The sequence below is a fragment of the Bubalus kerabau genome, chromosome 15, assembly GCF_029407905.1.
Source record: "Bubalus kerabau isolate K-KA32 ecotype Philippines breed swamp buffalo chromosome 15, PCC_UOA_SB_1v2, whole genome shotgun sequence".
In the NCBI taxonomy this organism is placed as follows: Eukaryota; Metazoa; Chordata; class Mammalia; order Artiodactyla; family Bovidae; genus Bubalus; species Bubalus kerabau.
In genome coordinates, this window is record NC_073638.1 from 51,239,213 (window position 1) to 51,253,069 (window position 13,857).

General features: G+C 42.5%; 1 protein-coding gene across 1 annotated transcript; it reads left to right on the forward strand.

The window, feature by feature from the left end:
* The first annotated feature begins 1,268 nt into the window (after nt 1-1,268).
* LOC129628279 (olfactory receptor 52K1) lies at nt 1,269-2,213 on the forward strand. The gene has a single exon (XM_055547693.1). It carries the CDS (start codon nt 1,269-1,271, stop codon nt 2,211-2,213), a length of 945 nt encoding a protein of 314 aa, XP_055403668.1.
* Nucleotides 2,214-13,857: the final 11,644 nt, after the last annotated feature.

Here is a 13,857-nt window from a genome sequence, read left to right on the forward strand (position 1 = left end):
TTCTCCTGTGATGAACAGAAGGAGCTGGAAAATGGGTAGAGGGAGAGCCACATGAATATGGAGGTTGATATGAATTTAAGTGAAGGAGAACAGAAAGAGGTGGCTCATTTTTTTCTTTCCAATAAGCTAGAGGCAGGGCTGTATTACAGAGATTTGTGCATATGGAAGGGACCTGGGAGATACATTCTAGAGCAGTTGTCTCCAGGAGAATTTTCTGCAGTGATGGAAATATTCTGTATCTGAATGGTCCGATATGGTAACCACTAGTTATATATGCTGCTGCTGCTACTGCTAAGTCGCTTCAGTAGTGTCCGACTCTGTGCAACCCCATAGACGGCAGCCCACCATGCTCCCCCATCCCTGGGATTCTCCACGCAAGAACACTGGAGTGGGTTGCCATTTCCTTCTCCAATGCATGAAAGTGAAAAGTGAAAGTGAAGTCGCTCAGTCATGTCAGACTCTTCACGACCCCAAGGACCACAGCCTACCAGGCTCCTCCATCCATGGGATTCTCCAGGCAAGAGTATACTGGAGTGGGTTGCCATTGCCTTCTCCTACTGAGCAGTTAATACGTCAATCACATTAAAACACACTGAGTTTTCAGTTCACTCAGTTGTGTCCAACTCTTTGCAACCCATGAACTGCAGCACAGCAGGCTTCCCTGTCCATCACCAACTCTTGGAGCTTGCTCAAACTCATGTCCATCGATTGAGTTTTAATTTTTACAAATTGAAATAGCCGTGTCTGGCTAGTGGCAGCCACATCAGATGTAGCAGTACTAGAGAAAATATACAACTTGTGTGATTAATAGGAGCATTGGAAATTGTATGCTCTATTTTATTTACCCAGACACCTAAGTCTGAGATTTCTGAACAGAAGATTGGCTTTTATGATTGTGAGTTTAACTTAATTATGTAGAAAAGGTACCAAGGTTTATTTTAAAGAAAATGAATTGGCTTAAATGTATTTTTACTTCTTTTTATCAGGGTATTTGACATCACCATGAACACAGAAAACACTAGCTTTTCTCTGTTCTTTTATGAAACTGTCTTGTAATATCCATTTTAATGATGTGTAATGTTCTATCTACTAAATGAGATTAAGCTCCTTGAGGGTAGGAATGTGGGTTATGCTTCTCCACGTCTATGAGAACTAATAACTGATTTTGTTCAAGGTCCAGCAATGGAAATAAGGGCTAATGCTCCCAGGAAGTTGTACATAGGAGAAGCTACCTTGTAAAAACTGATGAAGGAGAATTTCCAGGAACCATGGCAGCCTCTAATATTACCTCAACCCATCCAGCTGCCTTCTTGTTGGTAGGAATTCCAGGTTTGGAGCACCTGCATGTCTGGATCTCCATTCCCTTCTGCTTCGCCTATACTTTGGCTCTTCTAGGCAACTGCACCCTTCTCTTCATTATTCGAGATGATGCAGCCCTCCATGAACCCATGTACCTCTTTTTGGCCATGCTGGCAATCATTGATCTTGTCCTCTCTTCTACAACACTTCCAAAAATGCTGGCTATTTTTTGGTTTAGAGATCGAGAAATCAACTTCTATGCCTGTCTGGTCCAGATGTTCTTTCTCCACTCCTTCTCCATCATGGAGTCGGCAGTGCTGCTGGCCATGGCCTTTGACCGCTATGTGGCCATCTGCAAGCCACTGCACTACAGCACCATCCTCACCGGGCCACTTATCACCAAGATCGGCTTGGCTGCTGTGACTCGGGCTGTGACACTAATGACTCCTCTCCCCTTTCTGCTCAGACGCTTCCACTACTGCCGAGGTCCAGTGATTGCCCACTGCTACTGTGAGCACATGGCCGTGGTGAGGCTGGCCTGTGGGGACACTCGCTTCAACAACATCTATGGCCTTGCTGTGGCCATGTTCATAGTAGTGTTGGACCTGCTTTTTGTTATTCTGTCTTATATCTTCATCCTCCAGGCGGTTCTACAGCTCGCCTCTCAGGAGGCCCGCTATAAGGCCTTTGGGACCTGTGTGTCCCACATAGGTGCTATCTTGTCCACCTACACACCTGTGGTCATCTCCTCAGTGATGCACCGTGTGGCTCGGCGGGCTGCCCCACATGTCCACATACTGCTTGCTATCTTTTATCTTCTTTTCCCTCCCATGGTCAACCCCATCATCTACGGTGTCAAGACCAAGCAGATTCGTGATCATGTGCTGAGTCTATTCTGGAGAAAGAATGTATAGATATAAACTTTTCTTCTTAAGCACTAGTCCTGAACCCATCAGTCCAGTGGATACTGAACTGAAATGGAGAGGAAAAACCTCAATAGGAAAATTTGAGTTTGGCAGTCCTCCAGTGTAAGTCCCATTCCTCACAAATCCAGTCAGATCAAACCAGGTATGTTCCTATAGTTTCATAGCAGAGGTCTGACCTATTCTTGTAGGCTCATCACATGCGTAAGGACAACATAAAGACCCTTCCAAAGCATTTCTGTCATCTAGGTGAAAAACAGTAGAAATACTGGCTGAGATTGGTACAAGAAACTGAGATTTTGGTCAGTTCTTCATCTAGACTGAGAAATTGAAGCACAAATTTTAAGACCCATATGCCAATACCGCAACTAGTACTACTGAAATTGCCTCCAAATCCTTTCTGATAAGTGGACTTCAGCCTCTACCACTCTTTAGCCAACTACCACTCAATGTTATTAGCTCTACAGTTGAACAGCTCATGTCTAATGAGTCTTATTCCTCCCATTGAGTCAGTTTCTGAATTCCTTTCAGACTCATACTAATGGCCAACTTTTTACTGAACACTTATCAGGTGTCTTCTCCTGACATCCATTTATACAAATATATCATCCTGTAACTAACTCTTCACATGTATATGTCTTTTGTCTCCAAAACCACTAATTGTAATATTTATTGAATGAATGAGTTGAATACCATCTTTAGGCTATGAAATGTAGAAACAGTAATTAACATCATTCCATCATGAAGATAAGACTTCTGAAGCTAGAGAAACAAGTTACAGTATGTAATTGTGGTAGGTTGAATTATTGTTCAGATATTTATTCTCTTGTCCCTCTACCATGGGAGGGGATTTTTCTCACTCCAGGAATGTTAAATCTTTGATATGTGACTTTCTTTGGCCCGTGGAATTTAGTGGTCCTGAAATGTGCCACAATAATAAAAGATGTTAAAATGTGTCTGTAGCTTGGCTCAGTCACTCTCACTTTTCTCCTCTGCTTATAAGAATGATCATGCTCCCAGAGTTTTTTTTTTCACCCTAGACCAAGATGGAAAATATATATGAAGCAGATGTGAATCTGACTCACAGACTGGAATACAGCCACAGCTGACCCATAGTGTTCCTATAACATGAGCAAAGATGATTTTGTTGTTTTGTTTGTTTGTTTTTTAGTAAACCACTTAGATTTGGGAGTTGTTTCATCACATAACCCAGGGAAAACTGACTGATGGAGTTGTGAGCTCTTGTTTCATTCCACCTCATAACAGTTCAAGACCAAATATTTAAAGAAAAGAAAATGCATTATTTTTTCTTCTATTATATCCTAAAATTGATACCACTTCTATTTATCTTTCTGCTTTGGTTTCTTATAATTGAACACTCCTTCAGTCAGTTCTTTGTAAAAGAATCTCATACCCAATTTTCATGAAGGTCTCTTATACAACCATGTTCTTTTTTATTGTTATCTTTTTCTTCAGTAATAAGTTTCTTCAATTCTAAAAGCCAATAAACCTGATAGTGTCTGAAACAGCATTTCCAGGCCCATGTCATGTCATAGCTTGCATCGTAGGCACACATGAAGAATGATGGTCTCAAGGATCTGAGTCAGCTACCCTGTCACAGTTTGATTACACTAGACTGCTTCCATCATGCAAGTGGGGAGCCAGTGTTTTGTTATTGAATAGACATTCAGGATATGGTTTTTCCTTCTCTGTATGCAATGCTTCTTCCAAACTTGTGTGAAAGTTGCTCATTCATGTTCAACTCTTTGCGACCCCATGGACTGCAGCCTGCCAAGGTCCTGTCTCCATGGAATTCTTCAGGCCAGAATACTGGAGTGGGTAGCCATTCCCTTCTCCAAGGGATCTTCCCAACCTAGGGATCAAACCCAGGTCTTCGGCATTGCAGGCAGATTCTTTAGCAGCTGAGCTATCAGAGAAGCCCTCTTCTGAACTTATCTACGGATTTATAGAATACCTTATCCACCATTATTATATTGCATTGCTTCTGGTAAGAATTCATTCATAGATGACATTAATGGTCCCATGTTCATGGAATTCACTAATGTTAATCATGTTTCCCTTCACCCTGAAACAGCTAAATTTATAGGACAGTGGCATGGCCTTTTGAAGATAGATACAGTACCAACTAGGTAGCAATACCTTGCAGGGCTTCAGAAGTTCTCCAAAAGCCTCTATATGCTCTGAGTCAGCATCTGATATATAGTATTAATACTACTTTTTTCCCCGTAGTCAGGATTCACAGGTCTAGGAATCAAGGGGCAAAGTGGGAGTGACACTATTTCCCCTAGTGAACTATGAGCAAAATATTTGCTCTTTCCATAGTCTTGGCCTTGACCTAGAAGTCTTAGGAAATGATGCTTCTACTAGGACACACAATGATTCCATTGAACTGAAAGTTAAGACCACCACCTGGTCACTTTGAGCCCACATCCGAATCAAAAGGCAACATAGGGAATTACTGTGTGAACTGGGGTAATTGATCATTACTATCAAGGTGTAAATGGTCTATTACTCTACAATGCAAGTAAGGAAGAATTTATTCTGGATATGCAGAGATTCCTTAGGGTGTGTCTTGGTATTACCATGCCCTGTGATTAAGGTCAAGGGAAAACTTGCCAAATCGCTTCAGTCATGTCCAACTCTTTGCAACCCATGGACAGTAGGCACCCAGATTCCTCTGTCCATGGAATTCTCCAGGCAAGAATACTGGAGTGGGTAGCCATGCCCTCCCCTCCAGGGGAATCTTCCCAACCCAAGGATCAAACCCATGTCTCCTGCAGCTCCTGCGTTACAGGCAGATTCTTTATCACTGAGCCACTGGGGAAGCCCCCAATAGAAAACAGTAATAACTCAATTCAGGCAGGACTACTAATGGACCATATTCTACAGTAATAAAGTTTGATTATTCTACTAAGTAAAGAACCGTGAAAAGCCGAGGTGCATGCTGAAGGCAGTTAATATGGAATGAATAGTGGAAGAAAGTAGTTAGAAATATCAGTTAAAAGCACACCATGATGCTAATCAATTTAGAGGAAGGGCCAAAGAATCAATGCTTTTAAATTGTTGTGCTAGAGAAGACTCCTGAGAGTCCCTTGGATTGCAAGGAGATCCAACCAGTGAATCCTAAAGGAAATCAACCCTGAATATTCATTGGAAGGACTGGTGCTGAAGCTCCAATACTTTGGCCACCTGATGCAAAGAATAAACTTATTGGAAAAGCCCCTGATGCTGGGAAAGATTGAAGGCAGGAGGAGAAGGGGGTGGCAGAGGATGAGGTGCACCACCGACTCAATGGACATGAATTAGAGCAAACTCCAGAAGATAGTGGAGGACAGAGGAGCCTGGCATGCTACAATCAATCCATGGGATCACAAAGAGTAGGATGCAACTAAGTGATTGAACAACAATGGAGCAAAGGAACTACTGAAACAGAAGGTATAGTGTCAAAGAACTGTTACTTTGTGGATCAGTATCAGCTTACTGAAGAATCTTTACTAAAATGCATTGTGATAATAACCAGTTTGGGGTATGTGTCTTTGGATATGAGTGCTACAGAGTGGAAGCACATGTTTGTGTTGATAACATGCACGCTAAGTCATTTCATTCATGTCCAACTCTGAGAGACCCTATGGACTGCAGCCCACCAGGTTCCTCTGTCCGTGGGATTTCTTCAGGCAAGAATACTGGAGTGGGTTGCCATACTCTCCCTCCAGGTGATTTTCCTGACCCAGAAATCGAACCCGCATCTCCTGCTTCCCCTGCATTGCAGGTGGATTCTTCAATGCTGAGCCACCAGGGAAGTCCCTTGTGTAACTTTACTACTACAAAATTAATGGTTTGAGAAACCTTATCAGGTTTGTTCTCTCAGCTCCCCTGTATGGGTTTTGATTGATACCAAAACATTAAAGTAATTTACAAAATGGGGAAAAACTAAAGAGTGTCAAGGAACTCTTGCAGAGTGACAGTTTACATGGTTGAGAAACAGAATAAAGTGGGCAATGATGGAGTTAAAACAAAGGTGCTATAAAAGTAATTAGCCTCCAATTAAAATAAATAAATTTAAATTTAAAAAATAAATAAATAAACTTAAAAAAAAAAAAAGGTGCTGATGCAGCACTATCAGAAATTGGAATAGACCAATGGAACCCTCTCCTCTATTTGTCCCCTAACATTAAAGGGCTCCAAGCAAATTTACCCCAGTTTGAAAAGCAAATTGTTGGAAGGCAAAGAGTATAATGAAATGACCAGGAAATGCAAGGGACAATGATTAGTCAAATTAATCAAGGCACAAATATGAAGTCAACCAGGACCCTGTGGGGACTTCCCACATACAAGCTTGTCTTTGTTCCCTGATAGTTTTCATTTAAAAAAAAAAAAACCTTTAGTCTGTGTGTTAGTCGCTCAGTTGTGTTCAACTCTTTTGCAACCCTATGGACTGTAGCCTGCCAAGCTCCTCTGTCCATGGGATTCGCCAGGCAAGGATACTGGAGCGGGTTGCCATGCAACCTGGAGGTTGCCTCCTCCAGGGGATCTTCCCCACCCAGGGATCGAACCCTCATCTCTTAAATCTTCTGCATTGGCAGGCAGATTCTGTACCATTAGCACCATCTGAGAAGCCCAATTAGTCTCCTAGACCCTCTGAATTCCAAAGAGTAAACCTGACTAGTTATTAGAGAAGTGAGGAAATGCATTAAAGAACAGTCAAGCAGGAAAAGTAGTAGTTTGAACAACACTTCAACCATAAAACAGTCACGAGACTCCTAGTTTCTCCCCAAAGGATATAGCTAACAATCTGGTACATATATCTGAGTCCTGAAGAAGGAAATGGCAACCCACTCAAGTATTCCTGCCTGGTGAATTCCATGGACAGAGGAGCCTGGTGGGCTACAGTCCATGGGGTGGCAAAGAGTCAGACACAACTGTGCAATTAACACATACACATACTTGAGTCATTTTTTTTACAGAAACCAGGACCCCATCAGATAGAAACTGCTGACCAGGGCCACAGAGACCCAGTCAATCTGGAGCAAGAAGAGTGATGACCAAAATAACATGAATATTTTTTGCTTATGGCCCAACTAATCAGAAGAACCCATAAGCTGATCACGAACTTAAGACCCTTTACCTTTACTTTCAGTCTTTAAAACCTCTTTCCTGAAAGCCATCAGAAAGAGTGGGATCTTTGAGCATTATAAGTGCTCTACAAATAATCACTGTGATTTTCTTCATCACAACCCTGTTCAGTAGATTAGCTTTGCTGTGTGTCAGGTGAGTGAAACTGGTTTGGCAACCATTTTGGTGATGACAAAGGCACTACCATCCTGAGTGGGCATTTGCCCATGGCACATTGGCACTGACTAGTGGCAGCTCTCAGGTTCTGTACAGAAGATGCAGAAGGACCTTTGTCTCATGAACAGTCCCAAGGACTTGGGGCCATTGACATCATTGGCTGATGCTGCTTTTGACTTTGTGATCAAGGAAATAAGCCATTTGCTTGTTGAGATGCATCTGATAAGTATCAGAGCTCATATGCACTGGCTCTGCATGTGATATTTTTTCTCTTAGTCATTTAGCTCTGTCTGTGATGGGGTATTGATTTGGGTGGGATTATTCCCTATCGCACTATGGAATCTAACCCTGAGAGACCTCCTTGTAGTTGCTGACTTACTATTTGACAGCACCGGCTGTGAACAGCTAACACTGGGTAACTCAGAGCTCTGTCACATTTTGTAGCTGTCTAGGGTCCATCTAGTCAAGGCTATGGTTTTTCCAGTGGTCGTGTATGGATGCGAGAGTTGGACTGTGACGAAAGCTGAGCACCGAAGAATTGATGCTTTTGAACTGTCGTGTTGGGGAAGACTCTTGAGAGTCCCTTGGACTACAAGGAGATCCAACTAGTCCATTCTGAAGGAAATCAGCCCTGTGATTTCTTTGGAAGGAATGATGCTAAAGCTGAAACTCCAGTACTTTGGCCACCTCATGCAAAGAGTTGACTCATTGGAAAAGACTCTGATGCTGGGAGGGATTGGGGGCAGGAGGAGAAGGGGACGACAGAGGATGAGATGGCTGGATGGCATCATTGACTCGATGGTCATGAGTCTCAGTGAACTCCGGAAGTTGTTCATGGACAGGGAGGCCTGGTGTGCTGCGATTCATGGGGTCACAAAGAGTCAGACATGACTGAGCGACTGAACTGAACTGAACTGAGCATGTATTTTCGGTGAAGGCAATGGCACCCCACTCCAGTACTCTTGCCTGGAAAATCCCATGGACGGAGGAGCCTGGAAAATTGCAGTCCATGGGGTCGCTGAGGGTCAGAGACAACTGAGCGACTTCGCTTTCACTTTTCACTTTCATGCATTGGAGAAGGAAATGGCAACCCACTCCAGTGTTCTTGCCTGGAGAATCCCAGGGACAGGGGAGCCTGGTGGGCTGCCATCTATGGGGTCACACAGAGTCGGACATGACTGAAGCGACTTAGCAGCAGCAGGGTGTATTTTGAAGAGTTGGGAATTTTAGTTATGTACCCATGAAAAGAAATAAACTAATGTTCTCTTCAAACATTGCTTTTCCTCAGTGCTCCTTAGGATCTGGAGAACAATGGCCCCCTAATGTCTAACTTGTAATACCTTCTACTAGAACTGTTTTGTTTTGTGAAAGGGGATTAAAATGGAGGGAAGTTTCTTATGTATAAGCTTTTACAATGTATCAAAGGGAGACCTCAGAAAATGTAACATGCCCAGAATTATGATGCAAAAAAAATTCCCTCCAATAAGCAAATATTAAAGTTGTATCCAATTTTCAGGAATTTAAGTGATGAACAAATTGAACAAATAAATGCTCCTACAGCACTGCCATGGCTTCCCAGGTGGCTCAGTGGTAAAGAATCCACCTGCAATGCAGGAGATGTGGGTTCCATCCCTGGGTGGGAAAGATCCCCTGGAAAAGGAAATGGCAACCCACTGCAGTATTTCTTGCCTAGAAAATCCTATGGACAGAGGAGCCTGGAGGGCTGTAGTCTACTGGGTCTAGAAGAGCTGGACATGACTTAGCAAACCAACAACAGCACTGCTACTGTTGCATGGAGGGCAGAATGGGAAAAAGCAGGGCCTGGGGAACTTGATAGCAACTGACACACCCCTACCAGCTCTGGGGGGAGCTGGAGGAGGAGGAAACCACTTGTGGGGAAAAAGGACAGTCTCTCCCTCCTGTACCTGACAGGGTACCCACTGGCTGGGGAGCCACTCTTGTTCAGACAGAACCGTTCCTGCTGAGACAGATTGCCACTGTAAGAATAAATGCCCAAGATCAGGCAGCAAGATTTGTGTGGATATGCTCTATTACCAACACCCCCACCCCCAACACTTTATTTTTACTCTCGTTTTTCACATCAGACTTGTTCAACTAGAAAAATATGCCAAGTTATTGAATGACCTTAAAGTATAGAAAACTTATTTTCCATCTCTGCGACCCACAACTCAAGTTGGGCTGATGTTCAAAGTGTACTAACTACCCTGTTGACCAAAGAAGAGAGGAAGATGGTGCTAGAAAAAGCCTAGAAGAGGCAGATACACTGCATGTTGCTGCCTGGGAATCCTACCTGAGCACCAAAAAAATGAAATTCCCACCACAGATCCAGTGTAAGACATAAATGACCTAGATTCTATGTCCTAGAAGAGAAAGCTTTAACTAAGAATTAAAGAGAGGGAATCTTGTTGGGGCTCTGAAAAGGAGTGCCAAAGAAGTTTTCATAAGGTGGAAGGAGTGTGTCCAAAGCCACCAGAAAATCCCTCAGATTTGAAAGAATATTGCAGGACTTCCCAGGTGGCACAGCAGTTAAGAATTCACTTGCCAAAGCAGGAGATGCAAGAAACATGGGTTTGATCCCTGAGTGGGGAAGATCCCCTGGAGGAGGAAATGGCAGCTCACTCCTGTACTCCTACCTGGACAATCCCATGAACAGAGGAGCCTGGGGGCGGCGAGGCAGGGGGTTGGCTACAGTCCATGGGGTTGCAAAGAGTCAGATATGACTGAGGACACACAAGGAATACTGCAATATGCAGGTCTAGGTCAAGATAATCTGAGAAATTTCAAATTAGTTCACCAGATCCTTTGTGGCTCAGAGGACCCCAGATATACAGGAAAAGTTGAAGAGACAAGTTGTTTTTGATTTCCAAATCTTTTTTTTAAAAGACAACCCACAGAATGGGAGAAATTTGCAAACAATGCAACTAACAAAGGATTAGTCTCCAAAATTTACAAACAGCTCATGAAGCTTAATATCAATAAAACAACCCAATCAGAAAATGAGAAAATGATCTAAATAGATATTTCTCTAAAGAAAACATACAGATGGCCAACCAGAACATGGAAAGGTATTTAACATCGCTAATCATTAGAGAAATGCAAATCAAAACTACAGTGAATAAACAACAGCACTGCTAATGTTACAAGAAGGGAAATGCAGGGGCTAGGGAACTTGATAGCAACTGACCCACCCCTACCAACTCAGGTGGGAGCTGAAGGAGGAAGAAACCACTGGAGCAAAAGAAGAATGGTCTCTTCCTCTGTACCTGACAGGGAACCCACTTTGGCCAGGGAGCCACTCTTATGCAAGCAGAACAATTTCCACTGATGCAGATTCCCACACCAGTTAGAATGGTCCTCATTAAGAATGGTCCTCATTAAAAAGTCTACAAACAATCCTGGAGAGGGTGTGAAGAAAAGGGAACCCTCCTACACTGTTGATGGGAATATAACTTTGTACAGTCACTATGGAGAACAGTATGGAGGCTCCTTTAAAAAAAAATAGAGCTACCATATGATTCAGAAATCACACTCCCAAGGCATATATCCAGAGAAAAACACAGTTCAAAAGGATACATATACTACAATGTTCATTGCAGCACTGTTTACCATAGCCAACACATGGAAGCATCTTAAATGTCCATCGGCAGAGGAATGGATAAAGATGTGATACGTGTACAAAATGGGTTATTACTCAGCCATTAAAAAGAATGAAATAATTTCATTTGCAGCAACATGGATGGACCTGGAGATTACTGTATTAAGTGAAATCAGAAAGATAAAATATTATATTGCCTATATATGGAATCTGAAAAAGTGATGCAAATGAATTTACAGGGTAGAAGGACTCACATACTTAGAGAATGAACTTATGGTTACCAGGGGAGAAACACTGGGGGGAAGGAATAGATTGAGAGTTTGAGATTGATATGTATATACTACAGTATTTAAAGTAGATTACAAATAAAGACCTACTGTGTAGCACAGGGAATGCTCCTCAATATTCTTTAATATCCTAAAGTGCAAGAGAATCTGAAAAATATATATACATATAACTGAATCACTTTGCTGTACATCTGAAACTAACAGTTAATCAACTATGTTCCAATACAAAATACAAATTTAAAAAGATATTTAGTGACAAACAATGTTTTCCTTTGTTTTGTAGAGTCCAGTCTGCTATTAGTATCTCATCCTTGGCCCACAATGCCCTGTCCTAGACAGTGTGAGAATGAGCACAGATAATGTTTGCTTCCAAAGCTGATTACAAATCTGATTTAATACATTTAAGATATAGACTATGGAGAAAGTTAATCTCTAATGCTCTTCTGCACCTCTTCATCATTTGAGAAAGATTGTCTTGAGTTGGTCTATAAAATCTATTATAGGGAGAAACCTTACTTTAAGCTTTAATATGACTTAATTCAAATGCATTGACTTAGTGAATAGTTATTTCTAAACACCATGTGGAAATCATGTACAACACAGGTCACCTATTTTTTTTCAATTCACAAATTACTTGGTTTATTATACACAATTAGCACACAATACAAATTTGTTAAAGTGGAGAAAATAGAAAAGGAGGGCAAAGAAACACTCCCAGGAGAAGTCCAGGAAGGAGGCATCTTAGCATGAACATTGTCTCTGGCCCAAAAAGAGGTCTCCCAACAGGTGTGAGTGGGCATTGCCTTCTGCTCCCATACAACACTCAGCAGTGTGGGATCAGGTTCCCCAGCAAAGAGCCTTCAAGTCATAGATCACCTATTAAACTCCAAAGGCAGGGCTCAACTGGACAGGGGATTACTGAACCAAAGTTTCAAAAGCTAGATATGAACCTGTATGGGATGAAATTTCTCCCTTTACTGGGTTGAGTGTATAACCTGTGCACAGATTTGGAAGACATACTATATATCAAAGCAACTACAAACAGTTTTATATTGAAAGTCAAGTTTAAGGAGAGGGTGGGGAGCAAGTTTCTAGAAGTCTCTAGCTTTTCCTCAGGTTCCAGAGAAGTAGAATCCTCTAAAGAGTAAAAATTAGGTTCTTTCTGTGTTGATTCTACTTGAATGCCCCTGCCATCATCATATTGGCTCCCTATCTAAAGGAGGCAGTTAAGGATGTCTCTCCCAGGTTTAAACCTCCCAGGGTAAAACAAAAAGAAACAGTGATGGTAATAACAATGCTATTTAAGTACCTGGTGTAATTGTTTCCTTACTAGCCCCTTTATATACAGTATCTCAATTATAACAATTGATACCTTATAGTACTACCAGTTCAGTTCAGTTGCTCAGTCGTGTCCGACTCTTTGCGACCCCATGAATCGCAGCACGCTAGGCCTCCCTGTCCATCACCAACTCCCAGAGTTCACTCAGACTCACATCCATCGAGTCAGTGATGCCATCCAGCCATCTCATCCTCTGTTGTCCCCTTCTCCTCCTGCCCCCAGTCCCTCTCAGCATCAGTCTTTTCCAATGAATCAACTCTTCGCATGAGGTGGCCAAAGTACTGGAGTTTCAGCTTTAGCATCATTCCTTCCAAAGAAATCTCAGGGCTGATCTCCTTCAGAATGGACTGGTTGGATCTCCTTGCAGTCCAAGGGACTCTCAAGAGTCTTCTCCAACACCACAGTTCAAAAGCATCAGTTCTTCGGCACTCAGCTTTCTTCGCAGGCCAACTCTCATAGGTATTATTCCCACTTTAGGCTCAAGGAAGTGAAGCAACATGTTCAAGTTTACACAGTGGGTATGTCACCAAGCTGGCTTGCAAATTCAAACCACTGGAGCTTCAAAGGCCAGATTTTGTAACATGTCCTAAAGCATGATACCCCACAACCTATGAGAAGCCCATGAGGACAAAGCAGGAGATAAGCCAAACTGAGAAATCATGTTTTCTTCTTCCTAAGAAACAGGGTTTTAGGTTGGAAAGTCTAGGTTCAGAAAGATGTAAAGGCCATGCACGGCTCCATTCAAGTCCCCAGGGTCCTTCCCTCATACTGTAAAAAGAGTGAGGGGTGAAGGCTGCAGTACCTCGTCTGTAGGTAATAGCCATTTGTCTGTCTTCAGGTTAATTCAGGACTCTACCACCATTTCAAGGGCTGGAAGGATGCCAAACTTCCTTAAAGAGTGACAGGCAGACTGAGTTCTAATCCCAAGAAGATTCTCTCCTCCAGAAAGGCTTTTCTGATTTCTAAGTGGTGTCCTTAGACGAGCTGTGGATTCCAGGGAGGCCCTACAAGTGCTACACACAAGTAGCACTTGAACCCGAGAGATCATGACTCAATTCCGAAGTCTGTCCTCCATAGGCTTAA